This window comes from Nyctereutes procyonoides, unplaced genomic scaffold (genome assembly GCF_905146905.1).
Source record: "Nyctereutes procyonoides isolate TBG_1078 unplaced genomic scaffold, NYPRO_anot_genome, whole genome shotgun sequence".
NCBI lineage: Eukaryota > Metazoa > Chordata > Mammalia > Carnivora > Canidae > Nyctereutes > Nyctereutes procyonoides.
The window spans coordinates 18,329,031-18,356,388 of record NW_026575122.1 but is presented as its reverse complement, the minus strand read 5'-3'; the positions used below and the strand labels follow the sequence as shown (position 1 = coordinate 18,356,388).

The 27,358-nt window shown below is 37.7% G+C and overlaps 1 protein-coding gene and 1 long non-coding RNA gene across 2 annotated transcripts in view; one reads left to right on the top strand and one right to left on the bottom strand.

The window, feature by feature from the left end:
• The window catches only part of EDNRA (endothelin receptor type A), a 57,266-nt gene extending 34,161 nt beyond the window's left edge, over positions 1-23,105 (top strand). The window contains exons 4-8 of the mRNA XM_055336280.1: positions 10,092-10,290; positions 14,361-14,513; positions 18,380-18,513; positions 18,940-19,048; positions 20,750-23,105. Coding sequence (XP_055192255.1) covers positions 10,092-10,290; positions 14,361-14,513; positions 18,380-18,513; positions 18,940-19,048; positions 20,750-20,890 — 736 coding nt within the window. The 3' untranslated portion in view covers positions 20,891-23,105. The remainder of the gene's footprint in view (positions 1-10,091; positions 10,291-14,360; positions 14,514-18,379; positions 18,514-18,939; positions 19,049-20,749) is intronic.
• The window catches only part of LOC129516827 (uncharacterized), a 110,838-nt gene that overhangs the window by 11,483 nt on the left and 71,997 nt on the right, over positions 1-27,358 (bottom strand). The gene's annotated exons all lie outside the window — the stretch shown is intronic.

Sequence of the window (27,358 nt, the reverse complement as noted above, 5' to 3'; positions counted from 1 at the left end):
AACAATCCAAAATTTGAACAGAGACTTCATGCACAAAGAGGTTCTTTACAAGATTATTTACAGGAAAATACAGCAATTTTATTGCCCCATATTAGGCCAGTGGATCAGGAGGTTAAATATAGTTGACATGTGTAGGTATATGAATATAAAATTCCTTGAAGGAAACATGACCAATATTAGTAGTAGTTATATCTAGGGATGGGGTGATGGGTGTTTAAAATGTTCTCCTATGAGTAGAAAAAAAAAAACTCTGAAAGTATGTTTCCTTTTTAAGCTACTAACCATTTTCCTTATTCACTCTATGCCATTTTATAGATTTTGTTTTTCTCATTTATGCAGCTCATTCCTATGAGCTGTGTTCCATAGCAAGACTAATTTTCTATGGACAGCAGCTCTAAAGCACAGGCATATACAGGCACATAAACATGAATACAAAAGCTCGGGTACATGGAGAAATACATGTACATGCCCAGCCCAGAGTTACCCTTATCCCTTTTGTTGCCTTTACAATAACACCATCATATTTGAGAAAATACCACTTTATTAAAAAATTAATCTTTGCCCAAAGGCTTTAAAAACCAGGATGATAATGAGCTCTGGGAAAGAGAAACCCAGCATCCTAAAAGAATATTACACCTCTGAGGAAACATCCAGCCAAAAGCCATAAGCCAAGATCAGGATATGACAAAACAAGAGTGAGAAACAGAATGAGACAAGGACAATTCTTGTTCCCTATAAATAATAAAATATTTTTAAGACATTCAAGTATAATTCCCTGAGAGGCATTGATAAAAAGAGAACACAAAAGAGAAGAAAGAACTCATCATCAGGGAAATGCAAATCAAAACCATGATGAAATAACACCTCACACCTGTCAGGATGGTTAGTATCAAAAAGACAAGAGACAACAGGTATTGGCAAGGATGCAGGAAAAAAGGAACCCTGTGCAGTGTTGGTGGGAATGCAAACTGGTGTAGCCACTGTGGAAAACAGTAGGAAGTTCCTCAAAAAAGTTAAAAATAGAATTACCATATGATCTAATCATTCCACTTCTGGGTATTTATCCAAAGAAAATGAAGACACTAATTTGAAAAGATACATGCAGCCCTATGTTTATTGCCGCATTATTCATAATAGCCAAAATGTGGAAAAAACTCAAGTGTCTATCCATGGATGAATGGATAGAGAAGATGTGGTATATATAAACAATGGAATATTATTCAGGCGTAAGAAAGAATGGATCTTGCCATTTGTGACAACATGGATGGTCTTCGAGGACATATGTTAAGTGAGACAGAGAAAGACAAATACTTATGATCTCATTTATATGTAGAATCTAAATAATAAAACAAGCAAAACAAAGCAAATAACAAGCTCATAGATACAGATTAGTGGTTGCCAAAAGGCAGGGTGGTGGGGGCAAAATGGCTGTGGGGGAGGTCAAAAGGTACAAACTACCAGTTTTAAAATAAATGTCATGGGATGTGTTGTACAGCATAATGACTCTAGTTAATACTGTAATACATATTTCAAAATTGCTAAGGAAGTAAATCTCCAAAGTCCTCATCACACACACAATTCTGTAACCATGTGTGGTAAGGGATGTTAATGATTATTTTGGTGATCATTTCACAACATACACAAATACTGAATCATTGTGTTGTACACCTGAAACTAATATGTTTTGTGTCAATTATACCCCAATAAAAATAAATAAATAAATGCTTTAAAAAGAGAGAAGAAAGAATTTGCTTGGTTTGGTAAGCCATGTAGGCAAATTGTCATCCTTGTGATATATTTTCTTGTTACAAAATTCAGAATATATTTTGTGAATCGTATTATGTGGCCTGGGTATGGTGGTCCCTTTTATGTTTTATATAAATCTATGTACTAAATTATTTGCCAAAAAAAATTTTAAGGCACCTATTCCTTAGTAACATACTTCATAATAAATTATCCCTAGATTGAGAAATATAATTTAGTTTCACAGGGGTTCAGGCAGGAAGGGGATGATGGACAGATGTTAAGAATTAGGCCTGGCTATTGTCCCTTAGGAGTCTTCACACTTGTGAAGATACCAACCTGAGGACAAGGGAGAAGGGAATACATAATGAGGGTATTTAGGCTACCTATTTAGGGATTCCTAAATAATCTAAATTGTCAAAACCCTCTGCCCTCTCTTTCGTCCTTGGAGGAATCTCAATGAACCATTTTGCACAATTTCTCCACAGTAGAAACTCTACCTGTCATGGAATGGGTTGGGCATGGAAGGGATGGAGGGATTTGGTCATAGGTTCCCATGTCAGGTGTATGCTCACCTCACCTCACCACCACTCCCCACTCCTGTCTCATGCATGGAGAAAAATGAACTAAATGTTCAATCATGATTTATCATGATTTATCAGTTATATATTTGATGAAATGTTCTTCCTTTGAAAAAGGAAAAAATGGCATCAAGTGTCTATTTCATTAAGACTTGGGCTCAGTTTTAGATCAAGATGATGAGCCATTTTAAAATTCTACTCCCACAAAAATTTGCCTTAATTCAGAAGGTTTTCCTTGGTAATAAACTCAACATTCTTTGTTGCCTGGGTCCATTCTCTATTATTTTTACATTTCAGTTGGTGCTGACTCTAAACTTTGGGACCTGAATGTAGGGAATCTATTTTGACATAGTTCTATTTCAAAAGCTTTCACACTAGAGAATGAATCATTAACACTTAACTCCAGAAGATAAGATACCATTTGCTTTGAGTCTTGGTTTGGTTGCATTATATTCTACTAAAAATAAGACAATCCCTCTTTATTTATTTACTTATTTATTTTAGAAAATCCAGTCTTTAAAAAAATAAAAATAAACAAGAAGTAAAAAGAGGGAAATTGGAGCCTGTTACAAAACAATTTGCAGTTTGGGAATCCCTGCCTTCCTCTTCTGAGCTGGATGAATCAATACGGTTCAGGAAGAGTTCCCATGATTTTTTTTAAATATATTTTAAATATAATTATCTCTCATTTCAGAGTTGTTACTTGAGAAAAAATAATGAGAGAAACTATATATCCAAGTTCTATATAATTTCTTTATTACTTTATTGGTTATTCAATGAATATGGAATACTGAAAAATGAAACAAAAAATCTAACTGTCCCATTTCAGCTTTTAATCTGAATAAGGTTAACAAGAGAGTAATAGGATGCCCATGACTTGTCCTGGAAAAAAGGAGCTTTCATTGTTAAATCAACTACGGACCTGCCTCTGCTGTATCTTCTCACTGATTCCTCCTCAAATCTAACTTTTACTGATTTTTGACTCGGCATTGTCACTTAAGGAAAAAATAAAACAGGGCACCTGGGTGGCTCAGTCAGTTAAGCATCTACCTTCTGCTCAGGTCATGATCCTGGGGTCCTGGGATGGAGCCCTGTATCAGGTTCCCTGCTCCGAGGGGAGTCTGCTTCTCACTCTCCCTCTGCCCCTCTGCGCGTTTTTTTTCTCTCTCTCTCAAATAAATAAAATCTTTAAGAAAGAAAATTATAAAACAGGAATTTCAGAAAAGACTGAGGAAATTTATAAACAATTTTGATCCCTATTCAGTGAAATTTCAGCTTTATCAGTGAAATTTTTTTTAATGCTAAAGCAATACACTTCTAACATAAATGAATTTTTCCCAATAAAATAGGAATAACCCGCTATTACCAACAATTAAAATACTTATTTTTGCATGCCATAAGTGACACACTTCACGTTACTTTAGGTTTTCTTGGGGGAAAAAAAAAAGAAGGGGCAGAATGGGAGGGGAATTCAGTGCTGTTCTTTGTAAAGTTAACTGTCATGTTTAAAGTGGAAAATGACGGGGTCAGAGCAGTAAAAAAAAAAAAGGTCTGAGTACAGATCTAACTTGTAGTTAAAAACTGCCTGGGGAAGGAGACTGTAAAAAGATAAAACTCTTTTAACAACTGCTCCAGCAATCATGTATAATCAGATACCTGGAAAAGTTGCAGAGACCCATTAAAAAGACAGTTTTGTTTGATAAGCCTCAGACTCAAAAGCCAGTATCAGTTCATCCCAGCATTTCAAATAATTGCTCAGTGGTCTCTACAATGTTCTCAAAGGTTTATCCTAAATCCAGAGACATGACAGTGGTTTTCTGGAAAACTTCATTTTTAGAGTCAGACTTGGTTTCTCCTTATTCTCCCAGTGTTAGGATTTCCTTTTGCTGCATGACAATAAGGAAGACATGAAAGAATAGCGGAGCCAGAACAGAGAACCCAGGGACAGGACAGAGACAAAGCCAAACGCTGACTGTAGGGCAACTTGGGATCTCATTTGGGGTCTGTGCTCCATTGCACATAGTTACCTGTTCTTTTATCTTAATTCCATTGACAAGATCAAGCGACTGGTTAATTTCGCTACCTTATTTTTCTTTGATACCAATCTACCCCAAAACTTAAAACAACCACCATTTTATCTTACCATATGGTAGGGTAGGAATTTGGGCAATTCTTCTGCAGCTTGTCACTTCGAGTGGGTGTTTTGGTGGATTTCAGCTGGTGGCTAAGCTTGGCTCTTGAGTCCAAGACACATGACTATCCCATTGGCAAGAACAGCGGTAAGTCTGAGCTCTGCGGAGCCTAACTCCCTCTTCTGGAGTCTAGCACCTCTCAACATGTTGTCTGAGGCAGGCGTAAGGCTCAAGGGTGGAGCTGCTGCTCTGCTCAGAGGCCAGGACTGAAACCCATAAAGCATCTTTCCAGCTCTACTGAGTTGGTCCAAGTAGTCACAGGCCAGCCCAATTGAAAGACTCAGTTGAAGAAATGTGAAAGGACTCGCTACTGTCTTTCAATCCACCATGCCTGCTTTCTCTGTAAAATTCTTCCTGCTGGCATTTTGCCTCCAAACCTCTGTATGGCAGTTGGTTTGTCTATCACATAAGAGACATAAACAAACATTATAAATGATTGCACCTGCTGTTAGTTAAAAATGTGCATAGGTAAGGATACAAGCAGCTTTGCTTAATGGAAATGGCATAATTGAAGGAAAAATAATAAATTCCAATGTAGGCAAGTATTGGTAGACACTTGATAGAAATTTTTTTAAAGTACTTCAGTTACCTTTTTGTTCTCTTGATTCGATAAACCCACTCAAGATAATTAATATAGGAAAATCATTCAAAAAAAGAAAAAAATATGTGTACAAACATATTTATAGATGTTTATTCACATCCTTGAAACCCTAGAATTGATGTGAATTTAGGAGAAATACTTAAGTTAACTATATCAATATCCAGTTATATTGTGTAGCTATTAAGTTAATAAATGCCATGCTTCTGTAGAAGCATAAGGGCATTTTTTAAAGGATTTATTTATTTATTTGAGAAGGAGAGAGCATAAGCAGGGGGAGGGACAAAGAGGGAGGGAGAGAATCTCAAGCAGACTCCCTGCTGAGCATGGAGCTGACATGGGGCTGGATCCCAGAACTCTGAGATCATGATCTGAGCCAAAATCAAGAGTCAGGGGATCCCTGGGTGGCGCAGCGGTTTGGCGCCTGCCTTTGGCCCAGGGCGCGATCCTGGAGACCTGGGATCGAGTCCCACATCGGGCTCCTGGTGCATGGAGCCTGCTTCTCCCTCTGCCTATGTCTCTGCCTCTCTCTCTCTCTGTGACTATCATAAATAAATAAAAATTAAAGAAAAAAAATTTAAAAAAAAAATTAAAAAAAAAAAAAAAAAAAAAAAAAAACAAAATCAAGAGTCAAATGTTTAACTGACTGCCACCCAGGTACCCCTAGGGGCATTTTTTTATAATGAAAACTGGATAAAACTAAAATTAAAATTGTAATTGATATGATTATAATATACCTAGATTATGCTTATGAGAATAGAAATGGGTGAAGAAGAAATAAAAATAAATTTTGTTGAAGTAGTATCTTTTGAATTTGTTTTATTTTATGTTGTTTTAAAGCACATTCAGTAATAAATGGTTTAAAATTTAGTGACCCCATCCTAGACCATACCTCAGAAGTTCAAGAACATGCATTAAATGTCTTTGGCCTTGAAAACATATAAAAATCTATTTATAGACACATGCAGTAACAAACATCTTTACATAAATAAAACATGTAATTTATACTTTTATTTTGGCATATCACATGACAGGGTACAAGGTGATGTCATGGGAAAAGACTCCCCTGGGAGCTGGCACAACAGAGCCCTGGTCCAGGCTCCCCACATTCACAGGAGACTGGAGGATATAGTACGACTCCAATCATCAGGCTCCCAACTAGTAGAACATGAAGGGGAGAAAGAGCCACCCAAGGATCCCTCATGGTTTTTTAATTATTTGATGCCAGGATTCTAAAAGTATTAGCTTTTTATCTGTTGCCTAGTCAGGGATAGCTTGAACTATAAGATAATGCTTGAACGATGCAGGGCCAGGAAGCAGAGACACTTACTTCAACAGATACTGATGTGGCACCTATTGTTCTATGTATTATGACCAATATGTAAAACATCTGCCCTCATGGAGCTTCCATTGTAAAGAAAGGGTGGACATAGGCAATAAACAAAACAAATAAAATATTCTATTGGTCACATGGTAGTAAGTACTATGGAAGAAAATAAATTGGAGTGAGCAGGTCAAAGTAAGAGTGGAGGGATCCCTGGGTGGTGCAGTGGTTTGGCGTCTGTCTTTGGCCCGGGGCGCGATCCGGGAGACCCGGGATCGAATCCCACGTCGGGCTCCCGGTGCATGGAGCCTGCTTCTCCCTCTGCCTGTGTCTCTGTCTCTCTCTCTCTCTCTCTCTCTCTCTCTCTCTCTCTGTGACTGTCATAAATAAAAAAAAAAAAACACAAAGTAAGAGTGGAGGGGATTCTGGCAATTTCAAATAGCACATTCAGGGAAGACCCTGTGGAAAGATATAACTGAACAAAGAAGGAGACGAGGAAGCAGCTCTGAGGACACCAGTAGGCATTCCCACTGGGGTGGGAAGCCACTGAGATATTTGAACAGAGGGATGACATGATGGACTTAACGAGCTAACAGGCTCACTCCGGCTGCTGTGTTTAGGGTAGAGTACAGTAGGACAACGTGGATGCAGGGAGACCAGTTCGGAAGCTACTATAATAATCCAGGTGGGAGGGTCACAGGAGAGATGGTGAGAGGTGGCTGCATTTGGATGTATGGTGAAAGGAAGAAGTTACAGGGTTTGCTAAAGAATTGGATTTGTGGTAATGAAGAGAAAAAGAGGAGTGAAAGCTAACTTCAAATTCTGGGTCTGAGATGGTAAAGACAGGAGAGACGGTAGGATAGAGGGGGTCATGGAAGAGGACCAGGAGTCTGCCTTGGGTGAGTCCCAATGCCTACTGGATATCAAGTGGCCATCTCAGTTAAGCAGTTGAGTAGACAAGTCTGGAACTAGAGATGAGGTTAGAGACTAGAGTTACAAATTTGGGAATTCATTATCGGTATAAAGAAAATTTAAATGATACTGAAGCCATGGACTGGATGGATCACTAAAAGAAACTGTGTCAATAGAATGGAAAAGAGATCCAAAGACTAGGAAGGAATCCAATGCTAAGAGTTTGAGACTTGAGCAGGATCCAGCCAAGGAGATGAGATGGAGTGGCCCGTCTTATTAGCTGAAGAAAATCCAGGAGAATGTAGTAGAAGCCAAGTGAAGAATGCATTTCAAAAGGGAGACATCATTTCTGGAATATCACTTGTTAGTGGTTGATTCTGCACTTGCAGAATTTCTATGGCAAGTAAGGATGTCATATGTATACACCAACTCCATTGAAGGATGTTTCTAATCACACCTAGTAAGGATAACATATTTGCATATATGTGTGTTGTATCATAATATTCGAAATAGAAATCATTTTTGGAACATTCCAGTATTTCTTATTTTCCATACATGTCCCCACCTCCATCATCACAAATGATTGTTTCTAATTGCTCTTTTGTTTGTTGTCTCATCTCATGGAAATGTTATCAAAATCAATGTGCTTACAAATGAAAAATAATATAATTCTCGGTCATATGGGTTTGCTATACAACACACTAAAAATCACTTCTATTTATTTAGAAATGTTGAATTTACATTAGATTATAGATGTGTAGTATTCTGGGAACTCGTGGCACATTGTAAAATGAAGCTGCTCTGTGAATGTATTCATTATAAGAACATGTTGACCACATTTTCTTCCTCAAACCACCTTCTATTCCAGTCCTGCCTAAGAAATCTGGCTTTCTTACTTCCTTAGGAGATAAAGCATTTTATTTAAATCACCTTTCCTAATAGCTGATCTAAGAGAAGAGGGAAAAGAAATAGATATAATTCACTGACAGCCTCAGGATATAGACATCCTGTCTCCATTCCTTTTAGCTTTTACTGGACATCAGGCTGCCATTCTAATAAGGCAACAAAGAAAAGTAAACAGAAATGAAAAGCAAAATAAATAGCAATCTTTATCCCACTGGAAATAACCATAAATCTACAAATGCAACCTTGGCTATATTGTGAAAGGATTTTCTTGGTCTGTTTGCATAGCTGTATTTTATTCTATTCTGAACTCATCTGGACTCTTTTTAAAGATTCTTATTATAAAAAAAAAGATTCTATTGTACAACAATCTTATTTACCCTAAAAATCTTTTGCAAAAAACATTTCTCCAGCAAATCATGCTGTATCTATGCCCTGTGGCATCATTGTGCATACCAAAACTATAGGTTCTAACCTATAGTGAAGAACAAGGTAGCATAATTCCTAAGACTTGTGTTTTAATAGGTTTACTGAGACCGAACACTAAATAGAAGTGATAGGGACAGCTTGTCCTGACAAATCTTTGACACTAGGTCACACATCCTACAAACCCATGTGCACCTTTCCCCACTATTGGTCTATTTCACAGTCTTCTTCTGGCACTATCTAATGAAAGCTATAAAAGGAGAATGTTTCCTTTCCATTACAACAGCAAAAAACATTCCAAGAATGAAGCCACAAAAATACCATACCACGTCACAGGTCCCATCTTAATAGTAGATCTAAAAGTAGTTAGCACCAGACCATAACATCAGGTCAAAGCAGAATTTCTGAAACCAAACTTTACTTAGACTTAACATCAAAATGTGATTATTATCACAAAAATATTGAAGTAAAAAATAAACAATTTCTTAAACCAGTTTGGTTTTTGATCTAATTGTTCTGTTACATTTATGTTTTATATTTTTGTATAAACTGTTCTTTTCTATTAGGTTGTAAACCCTAAAGATTAGGAATCAAAGTATCTTTAACTCCATTTTATCTATTCTAGCACAGGACCATAATGGAAGAGATATAGTCATTCTTTGATATTTACCAGAAATATTTACCTACTAAAACTGTCACCTGGTACAAACCTGCCAGGTATACAGTGAGAGTAGAAAAAAAGAGAAGATGATGGATTACCTATGTTTACTATACACTTAAAGATATCTAGATCCCCCTCATAGATAATGTTTCAAGTTTTGTTTTTTTTATTTAAATTCTAGTTAGTTAACGTACATACAGTGCAATGTTGTTTCTGGAGTAGAACTCAGTGGTTCATCACTTACATACAACATCCAGTGCTCATCACAAAAAGTGCCCTTCTTAATACCCATCACCCATCTAGCCCATCCCCCATCTACTTCCCTCAAGTTTCTTTTTTAATATATAAAGGAAGAATAAGATATTACTTTAACAAGTAACAGAAGCTTTCACTACTCTTTCAATCATTCAGTTTTTTCCCCAGCTTAAAAAAAAAACAAAAAAAAACAAAAAAAACACGAGCAAATCTCTCTGAAACTACTACATTATAAACTGTCACCAGATTTTGTTGAACTCCAATTGAAGATCCAAACTTAGGCCTGCTGGGCAACTTATTCTCAAAGGGGTAGAATTCTTAATGGTTCCACTTATTTTTCATATCAGAACTCAAAGAAAGTTCCTAAAAAGCCAATGATTTGTCACTGCCCAAGGGGAAGATCTTCCCAGCATTTCTAATTTCTTTAACTGAAATAAATTTTAAATTTCCTAATGACTGTGTTCCACCACCACAATTCTTTTTTTTTTTTTTTCAGGTACAGAGCAGTTGCCTCCTGGAGTCGTGTCCAGGGAATTGGGATTCCCTTGATCACTGCTATTGAGATAGTCTCCATCTGGATCCTTTCTTTTATCCTGGCCATCCCTGAAGCTATCGGTTTCGTCATGGTGCCCTTTGAATATAAGGGTGAACAGCACAAAACCTGTATGCTCAATGCCACATCAAAATTCATGGAGGTACGGAAAGTATAAAGGGAATTAAATGGCGGGAAGAGGAGGTCTTCATTTATACTTTACCATCACCAAGACTTGATATTTCGACAATGCCCAATGGGGTTTACTCCTCTTAATTCAGGCACGTAATCTTTAGCTGCATGAAAAGTACATGTTACAGGAGAGTTTAGCTTCTTGAATAAAACAAGACTCCACTGGGTGGCTCAGTGGTTCGGCATCTGCCTCTGGCTCAGGTCGTCATCCCAGGGTCCCAGGATCGAGTTCTGCATCACACTCCCTGCAGAAAGCCTGCTTCTCCCCCTGCCTGTCTCTGCGTCTCTCTGTTTGTCTCTTATGGATAAATAGATAACATCTTTAAAAAAAAAGAAAACTATTTTTCACTTTTATAGCACAATTGTAGACACAATTGTTGTTCTACATCAAACAACTCAGAATCTGAAACAAGCTACTCAGTGTTCACTTCAATAGCACATATACTGAAACAAACTTACTCAGAAAAAAAGATAGATGTGCTATTTGTTTTTATAATAAATAATACAGGGGATCCCTGGGTGGCTCAGCAGTTTGGCGCCTGCCTTTGGCCCAGAGCACAATCCTGGAGTCCCAGGATCGAGTCACATGTCAGGCTCCTGGCATGGAGCCTGCTTCTCCCTTCTCCCTCTGCCTGTGTCTCTGCCTCTCTCTCTCTCTCTCTCTCTCTCTCTCTCTCTCTCTCTCTCTTTATGTCTATTGTGAATAAATAAATAAAATCTGTAAAATTTTTTTTAAATAAAATTAAACATAAATAAATAAATAAATAAATAAATAAATAAATAAATAAATAAATCAGCACAACAATTTCCATCAGGTATGCTAATATGTATTTTATGTTACTTGGTGAAATGCACATTGCTCACACTTTTTAGAAGATAGATTTATTAACTTTAAGTAGGAAGCCATAATTACATGTACTTATAGTAGTACAAATTCTACATGTAATATACGAATAATATAAATTTGCAGAACTTTTTAAAAGGTGTTTTAGTTTAACAAAATCAGCTATTGTTTGGGCAGCCCCGGTGGCACAGCGGTTTAGCACTGCCTGCAGCCCAGGGCATGATCCTGGAGACCCTGGATCCAGTCCCACGTCAGGCTCTCTGCATGGTGCCTGCTCTCTCTCTCTCTCTCTCTCTCTCCCTCTCTCTCTGTTTCTATGAATAAATAAATTTTAAAAAATCAGTTATTGTTTAATACACCTGATCATCTTAATGTTTCTCTGTAAAGTTTAATTATATAACTAAGTGTATTGGAAAGCATGTTGAAAATGCATATTTCCTTTGCCAAACTAGTCAAATGTGGACTGAGGAGAAAAACCAAATGGATAACTACTTCTCTTAAATCAGCATAATTTAGTGCTTTGATGTAGGTTTCATGCAGCTCAGATTCCACATTTAATCATTTACAGACATTTTCAGGTATGTTTTCCTAACTTGGAAAATTCACAAAATTAGTGGTTTTACATTTGACCAGTTTTCCTATTTGGAAATTCGTATTTTAAAATTTAAAGTGCTGGGATGCCTGGGTGGCTTGGTGGCTTAGCAGTTAAGTGCATCTGCCTTCAGCTCAGGGCGTGATCCTGGAGTCATGGGGTCGAGTCCCACATTGGGCTTCCTGCATGGAGCCTGCGTCTCCCTCTGTCTGTGTCTCTGCCTCTCTCTCTCTCTCTCTTTCTCTCTATCTCATGAATAAATAAATAAAATCTTTTAAAAAAATAAAATAAAATTTAAAGTGCTCATGAAAACTGCCACACTGGCAACGTTAAAATTAAGGTATTCTGTTTATCTACTGACCTTTTTATTAAGTCAATCTCCATAGTGAAAAAACAAAGTAGATAATAGGAGATTATTAGAATTTGGACAGTGAGAATAATCAATCTGGATACTCCTGAATAAATGAAGTGTTGCAGAGAAGAGGCTCAATATGGAAAGGAGCTTACTAATCATTCAAACTAGATAAACTGAAATGGGCTCTTTCGCAAACTGAGTCTCCCTTATAGAGCGGGCAAGCAAAGGCTGGCTGGCTACTGTGGGCGGTTTCAGTAAAAGGTGTGAGTTTAAACTGATCACTTTCTATACTCAATTTCAAGTCAGAAATTTTAAGATTCTTTTTCTCCTCCTGTTCTTTTTTTTCCCCTCATTTTATTCCCCAGTTTGTGTTCCATTCTTTGCTCCTCAGCTTTGCTCTAGCTTTAGACGAGAGGGAGGTCCCTCCATACCCGGGCTGATGACATTAGTTCAAAAGAAATGTGTGACCCCTTTCTCTACAGGCCTCTGCCATGGAGGGGGCAGGGGACTCCCGCAAGACCCCTCGGGGGTCAGCTTCCAGGCCCTCTGCAGCTGCTTCTGGGACATTCACACCAGGTCAGCAGTGCATCTGGAAGACAGGGGTACAAGTGAAGGGAGTGCTCAAAGGAGTGTTTGTGTGCACTTAAAGAAAGAGTTGGGTTTTTGTCTGTTTTTTGGTTTTTAGTTTTTGACTTCAGTACTAAAATCTTTCTATAGTGTGATGCGGAGAGGGGGAAATTTATATGAATACATCTGAGTAAACCAACTCCCTTAGTAGTCTGCACTAACCTTAGAATAGAATTCAGGGGTCTATGAACTTAAATGGAAAAGAAATTACATATTTATTTTCATTAACTTCTGACTGAAATTTATCATTTCCTCCTCTTATGAATGTAGGCAACAAACCACAATCATATTTAACAGGACCATTTTGTTTCCACTAATAGAAATAATAGACATTTTCATATCACAAAAATCAGATAATCTTGAAATATCATTTATGGTCATCACTGTTTCAACTTATGATGGTTATTAGAACCTCCATTAAATTTTTAATTTAATTTGTTAATAAACACCTATATTACCATATCAGAATTTTCTTTTTAATATTTCAGTAGCTGTGTTTCAATGTAATTGGTTACCACTGTAATCTTATTTTATCTTATGCATAGAGAAGTGTTATTCACAGGAAGGATTACAGTCCAGACATCCAAAGGGATCCATGGCATAAGAGCAGTTAAGAACCTCTGCCTAGAACTTTTTTTCTTCAGGAACCATTTATAGATTATTTTAATAGACATGTTACAAATGTAGCCTACTGGGCCTCTTTCTATATTCAGCAACTGTCCAGTTTTTCACAGAGCAGCATGATTATTTTTTACTGTGGGAACTGAGATGATACAGGAGACTGCATTATCCTTCGTAAATAAACAATCTGGAGAAAAAGCATAAGGAAAGCATTTCTAAGTTGGTGATTAATTTAGCAGGAGGAAGAATGTAGATATAATTTCCATTTTTATAGGGCACTAAATTTTCTCCTTTAAAAAGACATAAAACTGAATAATCCTCCTATTTACAAATCCTGCCCACAGGGAGATAATGCTAACTATGCCTGCAGATAAGATACTCTGCTTCAATAGTTTCCAGGTGGTAAGTATTCAAAGAGTGAGAAAGGGCATGGTTATTGATGGCTCAAACTGGCTGGCTGTGAGGTCACATAGCAGGCATACCAGGCAAAGGGTTAACTCCCAGTTACCAAAGCTACACAGATAAGCCATTCATAACCTTCGCTATTGCCAAACAAAATTCACAGAAAGTACACTTAACCACAAGAGTCCAAAGGAAACCAGGCACTAGCAAAATTTTGAGGCTCATCAATAAGAAAAGATAAATACATATTCTGTGTATCTCAAAATCCTGCTTTATGAGTTTTAGAAGGGAATTCTTTTTCTTGATTAGGGCTCTCCCATTGTATAATTAAAACCAGCTTTGGTTTATAAAAAGTATCTTTGTCGGGATAATTTATTTTTAAGTGCAATGCCTTTGGGTGCTTTTACAAATCCAGGATAATTTTTGGAGCTTCCAGATTAACTGAGTGTTGAGCATCACCCACAAGCCCTTTGCCACAACCAGAGAGCGTGAACATAGAAACAGACCAGCAAGCATGAAGATTTTGAAGCTACTAGAGGCACTGCCCAGTAAATTTAGATTATAATGCCCCTCTTTTCTCTCCCTTTTCTTCACCTACAGTTTTACCAAGATGTAAAGGACTGGTGGCTCTTTGGGTTCTATTTCTGTATGCCTTTGGTGTGCACTGCAATCTTCTACACCCTTATGACCTGTGAGATGTTAAATAGAAGAAATGGCAGCTTGAGAATTGCACTCAGTGAACACCTTAAACAGGTAAACCTAGTAAGATCGTGAAAAGTTGGCCATGACTGATTTGTCCCAGACAACAGAAAGCCCATATTAAATACTGGGTTTGGCAGATTTAGTGTGGTTTCCTAAAAATAAAAATAAAAAAAATAAAAATAAAAATATTGTCTTATAACCGTTTTCTTTATAGTTATAATATTAGAAATTTCTTTTATGAATGTGGAGAGCCTGCTTGTATAACAGGTGGCCCTGGAGGCAGGGCTAAATAGAGATCAACTAATCTCTTAGTTTGCCAAGAGTATATTAAACATGTGTGTTTGTGTGTCTGTGAATTGAATTGGGCTTGGAACTGTGCCATAATACAAGGAGGCATATGACTTTCTCCCCAAGCAGGCTTTGCAGTCTTGCTGTGCAAATAAAATACGAACATGAAACAATTGGAAAACAGAATCACAGGGTATGGTAACAGTAGCCTATGTCGTGGAAAACCAAGGAAAATGTAACACAAAGTCACAGAGACACTTGTCAGAGAGACCGAACTGTTCATAAAGGATAAATGGGTTTGATGAGGAAGAAGAAGACAGGGCATTTCAGGTGGACAAGAGTCCAGTTAGGACATGGCATAGGCCATGCATTTGGGGAGTGGGAAAAAGAGATCAAACTCATTAGAGAAACATCTAAGGTAAGACTTATGATAGGAAATAGGATTGACTACAGAAAAAGAGGTCAAATTTTGGAGAGTCCCCAAATTGTACATATCAGTAGGAAGCTGATCTTGGTTCCCACACCCCCCTCCCAGGTAGCAAACAGAACAGATACACCCGTGGCTTAGAGGAAAAATCTTTACACTTATACTTGCTGGCTCTGTGATGTTGGGCAAATTGCTTAATCTCTCTGAACCTCTAGTTCTTCATAAAATGTCTATAATAATGCCTGCATCTTTCTGTACAAATATTGGTTCAATTTTAAGTCTTACAAAATTAAATGTATAAAATAATACATCAAGGCAATTACTTAATGCATGTACAGTGCCTCTAGTGCCTAGAGCCCAACTCATAGTAAGTACCCAGAAAATATTTGACATGTATTAATTCAAAGAGTAAAACTAGAACTACAAGTAAGTTCTCAGTCTCAACAGAGTATATAAGAACACACAACCACACCAAGTTAATGAGTTGCTGATGGCACCTGTAAATCTGCCCTATACAATTGCCATACACAAGCACCATTCTTCATCATGACTCCTTTCAGATACTGTACTAATTTTTCTGAGCTTCAGCTTCTTATCTGTAAATTGGGCATAATAGTATATGAATTGATATTACCACAGAAATAAAGGAATTAAGTGCATACGTGTACTTTGTAAAATCTAACATGCCATACAAATCGTAGCTATTATCTTTTATTAAAATTTAACTGAAAAATCATATTGAGAAAATTTAGTATGACTTTGTCCAGGCATGAATGTTTCAAGTGCTCCAGATGTGAAATATATCAAGAAATTATTGCCTCTCCTACAGGGGAGGTAATTAGTCAGAATAGATTTGCAAAAAATAAAACTAATGTTTTTCAGTGTTGAATTTTTCATTGGTACCATGATTGAGCCTGTTTAAGCTATAAAAGTTACCTGCTCTGAAAATATTTAAATAGGGACTGGTCGCGATAATAACAGGATGCTGCTTCACATTTACATTGCATTTTTTAAGTCTCTGAAGAGCATATCATCTGCTTATTTGATTCCTCCAAGCACCCTGTCTTATAGACAGGACAGGCTTCCCTATACAGTTGATTATCAAAATGGAGATCAAAACCAAAGTCTTCGTCCTATGAAGGATTGCATAGTGTCACACCCAAAGCTGTAACAGATTCTAACAGCAGGAGAGCAAGCCTGGCTGGATGGCCTTCCATTGGGGCTGTGGGGACCTAAGTTCACAGGGAAAGGCCCTGCCACCCTTGGACTGTATGGCTCTATATGGACTATATATGGTATATATGGACCATATATGGACTATATACAGCTCTATGTGGATTATATATATGGCTCTCTGTTTTGCTTTCTGAGTGGTTTTCTCAAATTTCTCTTCATTATTCTGACAACAACTTTTATCAGTTAGGGTTTGTGTTTGGATACTGGTAGTGGAAAACCCAAAATAACATAGAGTAAAACAAGTCGAGGTTTCTTCTTTCTCTCACAGCAAAAAAAAATCAGATGTCACTGGTTCAGTGCTCAAGGGACCCAGAAGCTAGGGCTCTGCTGTTTTGCTGACTTGTCCTTTAATTTTGGAAGACAGAAGCTACAGCTCTACCTTTATATCAGATTTCCAGGCAGCAAAAAGGGAAAGAATATAGAACACATTAGTGTGTGTGCATCAGAGGAATATCCTCCACTGTTTAGTAGCTTTTCCAGAAACCTCACACAACAATCTCTGCTTGATCTCAGTGGTCAGACTGTCAGGTGGCCATGCACAGATGATTAGCCTAAACTCCCCTGCTGCAGTAACAAAATCAAGGATCTGACTGATAGTAAGGAAAACAGGAGAATAGATACTGGTTAGGCAAATACCAGACCGCCATGGCAACATATTAATATTACTTTTTGAAGGATCATCCACTTTGAGGATGTACTCAAGGGGAATCACCTCTCCCCCAGTCCCCTCCTTTTCTCTTTTTCTGGTCATATTGTCTTTTCAGTGTCTTTCAGCACAAAAGGACCCTTTAAAATGATCCTCTGTTCCTACAGATTGGAACTCTATTTTCTCAATCATTGCTCAGCTTGTATGTTCTCTGAAGCCATAGCCCAGCTATCCCACCCAATAACTCTGAAAGATTAAAAAAAAAAAAATTCCAGTCCTTTGGGCTAGAGCAGCAATTTGTGACAACTGCCTTGAAATCTTTTTAAATGGCTCTATTAATCATGTGGGTTTATTGCAGGCTTCCCATACTTAAGGCTATATGCTTTGGGTTGAACCAGCATTTCCCTTCCAAATCCTGTTTTCAATCAATTTTATTTTGACATTAACTGATCCCAGTTACAGATAAGTTGCATTTTATGTTCCTAGTTAGGCTTTCAAATGCATGCATTGTAGTAGTCAAGCATGATGCACACAAATGACTGGTCTGGTTGCAGATAATTCCTAACCTATGATTTTTCTGGTCCTACACAAACTCTCAAGTATGTAAACCTTCAAATGGAAGTCAGTCCAGGGTCAACATGTCCCAGTTCTTCTAATCATCATTGCTGATAATGCTTTACCCTCATCCCTCTGTTTGCAAACAAGATGTCTTTGGAAGCTACATGTCATTAGTAAAGGAATTTTAAAAGCAAAAAACTCCCAATGCTAGCTTTCTTCAACATCAAGAAATGGAGAAAACACATTCTATTGGCTTTTTCTCCTCTATTTTCTACTTCTATTTTCCAAATACCTTTGTGGATTTGTTCATTCTTTATTATGCTAGGTTCAGTCACCTTGACTGCCATGCTGTCATTAATGCTAGTTATGCATTATTGAGGCTTTTAGCTAGCCCTTTCCTCCTTATACACACACACACATACACACACACACACACACACACACACACACACACTCAGCCCCAGTGTTGGCTCAGCAACAGCCAGTTCCCATTTTCCTGACTTCGAACTTCTGTCCTGACCCTAAAAACCAGCTTGAGGCCACCATCCTTCCTGGCAGCTGCCCAAAAGAATCATTAGCAACTCCTTGATTAGAAAGTTGGACTCCAAATTGTGAAGAGATGGAGGCACCATGAGGCATGCTGCTCTGGCTCTTTATAAAGTAATTCTTTCTCTGCTATCTACGACTTCCTTTGTATAGTTCTTTCCTCTGGTAGAAAAACACTAAACTTACTGTACTTTTTTCCCTCTCACTTTCCTTTAGCGTCGAGAAGTGGCAAAAACAGTTTTCTGCTTGGTTGTAATTTTTGCTCTTTGCTGGTTCCCGCTTCACTTAAGCCGTATTTTGAAGAAAACCGTGTACGATGAGATGGACAAGAACCGATGTGAATTACTTAGGTACGGTCCTGTATACTTGTTAGGAAATCAGAGTTTCTCTGATTGTCATACTGATAATACTTTTACAAAACCATCTAAGTCTACAGTCTCGTTAGGCCTGAAAATTAAAACTGCAAAGTTGATTATTTTTCTTTAGCTGACATAGCCCGTGACTGATCCTAAAGTTTGTGCAAGCCCTATCTGTAATTTTGTGGCTCCCCCCCTGAGGCTGTGCATGATGGTTTGAGCTAACCAAGTGGCAAGAATATCAGTAAATGTTCTGCAGAAGTGAAACTGCCACTTAAACAAGCACTTTAAAAAAATTCTGACTGCCACCTATAAGAAATGGCTCCCGGGCAAGAAAAATGCTTCTTCTAGGGATAAATGCTAGTTAGCAGATTTAAAAACATTGTCTTCTAATTATTCCACACTTTTCTTTTGTTCTAGTTTCTTGCTGCTCATGGATTACATCGGTATTAACTTGGCAACTATGAATTCATGTATAAACCCAATAGCTCTCTACTTTGTAAGCAAGAAATTTAAAAACTGTTTCCAGGTAAGACTGCTTTGCACATATTTTTTAAGGACAACCAAGTGAATATATTAAGTAGGAAACGAGCATGGCTAATTCTAGTAGAGAAGTGAAACTCATATTTTGTTACCCAGAAAGAGGGTCAGATTGTCAGCATAAAGCTATATTATGAGAAAAAATGTCAGAAAAGCAATACCAATTCAGACAACACAATATTCATAGGTTCAATAAAAAGAACTATGTTAATTTAGTACGCTGCTTTAAAAAGAAGTGCTCAACTATGGAGTCCAGGCTCCAGAGAATACATACAACCTGGTCATGCCTCACATTATCTTAGACGTTAACCATAGCTTCAACAAAACATAAAGTGTGTCATTAAAAAGAGATATTGCTAAACAATAGTATATTTAATAATAGCCTCTTCAAGGAAAGTAAATGCTGATAGCCCTGGCAATCTGAAATAATGTATTTTCATTTAAAAATCCTTCTGTTCTTCAGACTTCCTTACAGCTAAACCAACCCATGTCCTTTAGAAGCTCCATGTACTTCTTCCTGAAGTATCAACTCTCCAGTTCCTGGGATAATTATGGAGTTAATCCTAACTGGATTTTGTTATCGTTGGCCAGGATGTTTCACTTCAATTTACGGCACATAATAGGAATTATAGTATAGAGGTCAAGGATGCAGGATCTAGAAGCAAACAATCTTGATTTACATCACAGCTCTGTACTCACTGCCTAACCCGGGTCCAGTTGGTACTCCTACAGGCTCCTCAGTTTGATCATCTGTAAGATCAGACAATCACTGTATGTGATTGGTAGGTAGGTAGGATTCAGTGGGTTAATATATGTTAAGCACTTGAGACAATACTAAGCTCTCAGTATGAGTTTACTATCATTATTATGAGGGATAGAGAAGAGAGGAAAAACACAGTGGCTGCCCTCATGGAACTATCTAGAAGGAGACAGTATATTAGCTAAAAAATCTTACAAATCGATGAATCTTGGTATGGAAGTTATAGTTGTTACCCTTTTGAAGTCTACGTGATAATGTTTACAAGTCATGATGTGCTCTAACAAAGATTCTGCCCAAAGAAGCGTTGACTAAAATGCTGGTCAAAACTAATACATCATATAATCTGGAGTTAATATCATTTTATTTAATTTACATATTAATTACAGGGGAAGGGAAAATCAAGGTACAAACTCTCAGAAATTAAACATATCTTTTGATCTTCATTCAAAGGCAGCATATGCAGGAGAACAGAGCTTAATCTAGAGGGTCCTGGATTCTAATTCCAATTTTGCCTATTTGCCCTCTAAGACTTCCTGTCCTCATTAATAAAATGAGGAAAATAGCACCTACCACCTAAGGCTGTTAGGAGCATCAGATGAGCTGCCCAATGCAGAGAGCCACATAGTTGATGCACACTGCAGAAATGCCAGGCCCCTCTGGACCCTTCTCCACGCATGCCTACCCCAAGTTATAGGACATGCTCCCTTGGGCCAACAGTGCCTTCCCTTCTTCTTTGATTTGGTGAATAAATTAAACAAGAAATAAGGCATCTATTTCTCATCACTAGAATGGACAGTTTAACTTCTACCTAGAGAATACAGGCTCCATACTTTAGATTACCATTCAGGTTCACATTCTGTCCTCAGATTTTGTTGGCAGGAGCCAAATGGGTTGGTAGGCTCCTTTATTTAGAATCTATTCTTCTTCCAGTCTTGCCTCTGCTGTTGCTGTTACCAGTCCAAAAGTCTGATGACCTCGGTCCCCATGAATGGAACAAGCATACAATGGAAGAACCATGAACAAAACAACCACAACACAGAGAGGAGCAGCCATAAGGACAGTATAAACTAGACATCTTAAGAAACATTAATCAATATTCCTTCAAATTCTATTGGAGAAAAAAATCACACAGCAACTGTGTTTCCAGAAATCTTTTCTCCAGTCCTCCCGTGACTCAACCCCTACCCCAGAAAAATTCTTTCCAAAACATCGGAGGGTGGACCAGTTTATAGTCACAAATTCAATGAATCTTACTACTTTAATTTATCTAATTTACATAATCTGCATGTTATATTCAGCACTAAAAAATGGTGGGAGTTGTTAGGGGAAAGAAGACTGGTCGATTAAATCAGAAGGATATTTACTAGTTTTGGATGAAAATAGAGTCTTCGAGTACATAACAGCTTCTATGGCAGTTCTGTAGAATGTTCAATGGGAACTGGTCACCATGAAAATTTAGGGATTATGACAAGGTTTTCTATGTTTTTTTATTGGCCAGACACGGTAGCATGAGCAATTACATTAATGTTTTTCATGTCACTTTTTTATTTTTAAAACATCAGTTCTCAAGCTGCAACAAATACAGGCACTTAAAGAACATACTCATATCCACATGTGGCAGTTTAATAGCTGCCATTCAAAGAATTTTTAAGAACCTGTATTTTCTTTTGTAATAGTGTTTCATTATAGAGATCTGGAACATATTTTTATGTTAAATTTTAAAATAATGCTTGAATCAGATAGTTCTATTTTTCATAAGCCCAATATTTTTTAATGTAGTTAGATATTCTATGTAAAATCAGTATCAGGCACCAAAATTTAAATGTAAGTATCATTCAACTATACCCAAGACTTCAGTGGAATGTATTGACATGTAACTCACACCTAGTATAAAAAGACTAAATACTTTCTAGATTTGGAAATTTTCATTGAGATTTTTTTGGTAATACTAACATGTATGTGTGTATATGCATATATATGTACAAATACATGTATGTATATATGTACACACATATATATGTTATACATATCATTTCATATTCTTTTGATCTCTCTTAAAATGTTAGCTGTCGTTAAGACTTTTTTGGTCATTTCCTTTTCCATATAAGAAACAATTTCAAAGTGGCCAGCTGAGTTTATCATGTCAGTGAGATAAAATTACTCCCAAATGCCACCATGAATTTACAGTTCTTCACTTCTCTGGGTTTCCAGTATGACTCTAAGCACCTCTCCCACCCCCACTCCTCACACGGTCTCCATTTCAAAGGGCCCACAATGACTTTTGCTGGGCATGTTCCAAGATGTTTACAGACTGTGAGTACAGCAGAAAACCTTTAACTGTGTGTATATAAATATATATAAACAACTGTACATTTCTTTTAGCCAATTTTTCTGTAATTGTCTTTATGGAATGTACCTGTGTGTGTGATAGATGCATGGGTGTGATGGTATGTATGGACTTGATATAATCTAATAATAATGCCCTGTAGTCGTACCACAGCATACACTCTAAAGTGGTTGTTTATCATGACAACTGGCCTTAGTCAGTTTTAATCTGTGTTCATAATTCTTGTGAACATGTCACCATTACAAATGGACTATGGGAGGCAGCATGAATGGGATAAGCCATGGGTTAACAATAGTGTTTATTTAGCTGGTTGGTTGGTTGGTCTGATAAAACAGCATTTGGGGTTGTACTTTTTCCTGTGCTAGAGCAAAAGTCATTAAATGTTGAAGTATTATATTGTCCTGGTCCCTCAACTCAATAACTCAATATGCTGACGAGACTGACAAGAGGTCTGATGTTTCCTATCAGACTTCACCAGAAAGATTGCTAATGATACATTAGCTAAGCTGATTTGTTAGGCTATATTTTAGCATGGTCACATATAAGTGATATCAGGTTCCAGTTGATCCAATTGCAGGGCTCCTTTACGTGTTAGCTGTTGAATACCATAACTTAACTGGTGCATCACGTACAATGATATATACCTATAATATTAAGCCATAGTTCACATCATTTTGTTTAGACAGTTGTCTTCTTTTTTAAGATAGTTTGTCTCCTGCATATGAAAAATGCATTTTACAAGTTCAGAAAGCCATAGGTTTCTGAATAACACACAGGCTTCAATGCACATTTTGTTTATGGACCAGTAAAAGGATTTTTTCCAATTTCTGCCTTTATCACATCGTTCCAAGTAAATCTGTAGAAGTGAGCCAGAAGCCAAGGCCCCTGCATTGGCAGTGGCCCATAAGTATGAAATAAAAGTTTACAGAAGCCTTACAAGTGTCTCTTCATTTTTACATAGTTCTACATAGGAAATGTTGATTACGTGATGCCTATTGCTAACCTCTCCCTAGTAAGAGCCCAGCAAGCAATTTTACTTTCAAACAGATACTTCCTAACTGTATTCTATTCTCAACCTACTTTGTTATACTGAACACTTAACACTTTCATTCATTCTTTAATTCACCTTTCCAGTATATTTTACTAAGCATCTGCTTTGCACCATTCTTCTAGGTACTGGGGACACAGCAATAAACAAAACAGGCAAAGTTCCTGCTCTCATGGAGCTGGCAGTCTAGAGGAGGGAGCTGGATAATAAACAATGCATCAGGTGGATACCTGGAGGAAGAGACTCATATATATCCAAGTGCTTATTTGACATCTCCAACTGAATGGCTAACAGACATACTATATCTAAAACTAAGCTACTCATATCTCTCTAACCTGCACTGCCCTACTGTTCCTCTGCTCGTGTATTAATCAAGGTTCTCCAGAGAAACAGAACCAACAGGACATATAGATAGATAGATGATAGCTAGCTTGCTAGATGGCTAGAGAGAAAGAAGAGGAAGTTTATTATGGGAATTGGCTCACATGATCATGGAGGTAAAATATCCCATGAGTTTCCATCTATAAGCTGGAGAACCAGGAAAGACAGTGATATAATTCAGTTCAAGTCCAAAGGCTTGAGAAAAACAGGGGAGCCAATGGTATAACTCCCAGTCTGAAGCCAAAAGCCTGAGAACCATGGAGCAGCTTGCTGGTATAAGTCCCAGAGTCCAAAGGCCCAAGAACTAGGAGCACCAAAGTCCAAGGGCAGGAAAAGATGGATGTCACAAGTCAGGAAAAGACAGAGAAGTCGCCCTTTCTCCACCCTTTTGTTCTTTTCAGGCCCTCTATAAATAGATGATGCTGAGTAGATTTGCTTTACTCAGCCTCCTGATTCAAATGTTAATCTCTTCTGGAAATACCCTCATAGGCATACCCAGAAGTAATATCTTACTAGCATTCTTTCTGGGTGTCTCTTGGGCCAGTCAAGTTGACACATAGCATTAACCATCAAAGTTCAGTTAAAGACAGCTTCATCCTTTGAGCTGTCCAGATGAAAACCTTGAGGGACACCCAGGTGTGGTTGAACGTCTGCCTTTGGTTCAGGTCATGGTCCCAGGACCTGGGACCAAGTCTCACATCAGGCTCCCTGTTAGGAGCCTGTTTCTCCCTCTACCTATGTTTCTGCCTCTCTGTGTGTGTCTCTCATGAATAAATAAAATCTTAAAAAAAAAAAAACCTTGAAGTCATTGTCCATTCTTTCTCTTATATCCTATAATCAATGCCTCAATATATCCTGACAGCCCTGTCTTCAAAATAGATTCCTAATTTTTTTTAAGATTTTATTTATTTATTCATGAGAGACACAGAGAGAGAGGCAGAGACATAGGCAGAGGGAGAAGCAGGCTCCACGCAGGGAGCCCGATGCAAGACTCAATCCCGGGACTCCAGGATCACACCCTGAGCCAAAGGCAGATGCTAAACCACTGAGCCACCCAGGGATCCCCAAAATAGATTCCTAATTTGACCATTTCTCTCTCTCTGCCTCTACCTCCCTATTCTGAGCCACCAACACCTCTTGCCAGAATAACCACAATAGGCTTCTATTATGCCTACTTGTTTCCAGCCTTGTAAATACTATACTCTAATTGAAGTCTGTCCCTTGACCCCCATAAATGGTCTAAAGGTATTCACATTTCCAAGCTAGCTTGACCAGCTCTCCTGGGGAGTTTTCCAATAACAACTAAAGTAGGAAAGAGCCCTTTCCCACTGTGGTACACTGGGTAGGACATGAGTCTGGGAGCTGTTAGCCACCATGGTTTGGCCACTATGAGTAAAGTAAACCTAGAGTGTTACAAAGATGGAAAAGGGCATATAAGTTCCTGGTGCCAGTTTTCCCTGATGCATTCCCATGGTTTGAGTAAGGGAACTAACATATTTACCTTTCTTCCTATGCTAATTAAACTTGGTTTTTCATTGCTTCCAATACATACATTCCAAGAACATCTCATCTAAACTATCTTGATTTATCTTTCCTTATTGCTGAAATTAAGAGACTTTATGTTTTTTAGAGTTTTAGTTTATTTATTTATTCATGAGAGTTGAGTGGAAAGTACAGAAAATTCCCATATGCCCTCATTTTCCCTTTCCCTACAAAGAGTTCTCCAGGGCTGCTGGGTGGCTCAGTTGATTAAGCATCTGCCTTGAGCTGTGGTCATGATCCCAGGGTCTGGAATGGAGCCATGCCATTGAGCTCCCTGCTCAGTGGGGAGTCTGCTTCTCCCTCTCCCTCTGCCCCTCCCCGCTGCTTGTGCCCTCTTGCTCACATTCTTTCTCTTCCTCACACTCTCTCTCTCAAATACATAAATAAAATCTTTAAAAGAGAGAGAGAGAGAGTTCTCCCTATTATTTCCCTTTTGTGTTAGTGTGATATATGTGATGAACCAGGATTCATACAGTATTATTAAATAAAGTGCATAGTTTACATTGGGGTTCACTGTGTTGTACATTGTATGGATTTTGATAAATGTATAGTGACAGTTATCCACCATTATAGCATCATTCAGAGTAGTTTCACTGCCCTAAAAATCCCTTGTGCTCTACCTTTTCTTTCCTCCTTCCTTCTCCCTCTTGGTTCATCTCTTCACCCAATATAAATATAGTGAACATCCTCCATCATTATGCTGTGTGAGTTGCTGGAAATACAATACAAGATGTATAAATAAATAAATGCTCTGAAGTGCTTAGTGATGACTCAGTAGATGTCGGCATAGGGGCCAATAAAGGCACAAAGACAAAGTAGTCAAAATTCTTTCAACTTCAGCTGGTGACATTAGTGAACAAACACAGTGTGACGACGGTTCTTGCTTCTACAATTCTTATTTTAACGCAAAAATATGTCACTGCCTGGAGAATGGCATAATAAAAAGCGATATACTATTGACTCTACCTTATGAACTTGTTTAAGCCTGTAAACACATGTTATTCTCCATTCAAAAATAAACCTAATATCAGTGCATTTAAAATTATTAAAGTAATGAAACAAATTGGAGATTAAGCCAGGAAATAGCCAAGACAAATATGAGTCTTTGCTAGCCTATTATCTATATCATTATTTTTAATAATATTACTAGTCTATAATATAGTATTAAACAATATATACCAGTATACAATACTACCAGTATTCCCAAGCCTCTCTAGGCCTGAAATTCTGAAACTACAATTCCTTCATTTGTAACATAATCAAGTACAGCACTCTATTGTTTTTTCTCTATATCTCAAAAAAGCAAAGTTAAATCAGGGCACAAGTCCACCATATGCAGTTGTCTCTGAAATTCCAGTGGGGTCTTCATATTGAAAACCATTCCATGTGGTTTTTTTGTTTTGTTTTTGTTTTTGTTTTTAGTAATCTTACATTTTGGAGAAGTTTTGTCACACTTTCCTCTAAGTAGTTACAAAGACAAGCTAGTGTCTATATTTGGTCAGCACTGATACTCTGACTTTTTTTGTTTCCAAAACTGAAAGGAGAGGCCACAGTTCCTAGAACCAGGGAATAATCGAGAACCAAAAATAACACTGTAACTGGAAAGCTAGGCTTTCCCCATAAAGCAAACTAGCATGGATCACTTTTGATTTGATGAAGCCAAAAGTCCTAATATTCCATACTCCCCCCGCCCCCGCCCGAGCTTTTAGCATCAATGTTATTTGGTAGATTTCTTTGTTTCTTCCTCATAGGTAATAAATTAGGAACAACGTTGCCAAACCTAGGTATAAGAAGAAGAATCATGGAATCTCCTGAGGGAACATAGAGTATTCCACAAATTTTTCCTTTTTGGCCTTAAACCACAGTCCTCTCTTAATTTATCTACATGGAACTGATCATCTTTCATTTTAACTTGATTCTATGATAGATACAATTGTCTACTTGGTGCTGTGTGACAGATTTGTCCCAGAAGGGAGACAGTATGTAGTAATGTCTGCTGCCCAGACTGCGTAGCAGTCTGATACGGTCAGCCAAATCACAGGCCCCAGTGCCCAAGGGCACAGCTCTGACTTACTCCACTTAGGCAATTTTTACAGAATAAAGCCATTTCTCTATGAACGTCAGCTCTAGTTCTCCCAAAGTGTGACAATTGAGATTAACTACAGTTAAATACTTCTGGGTTTTTTTTATTATCTTGAAATGAGAAAATCTACTGAGTATG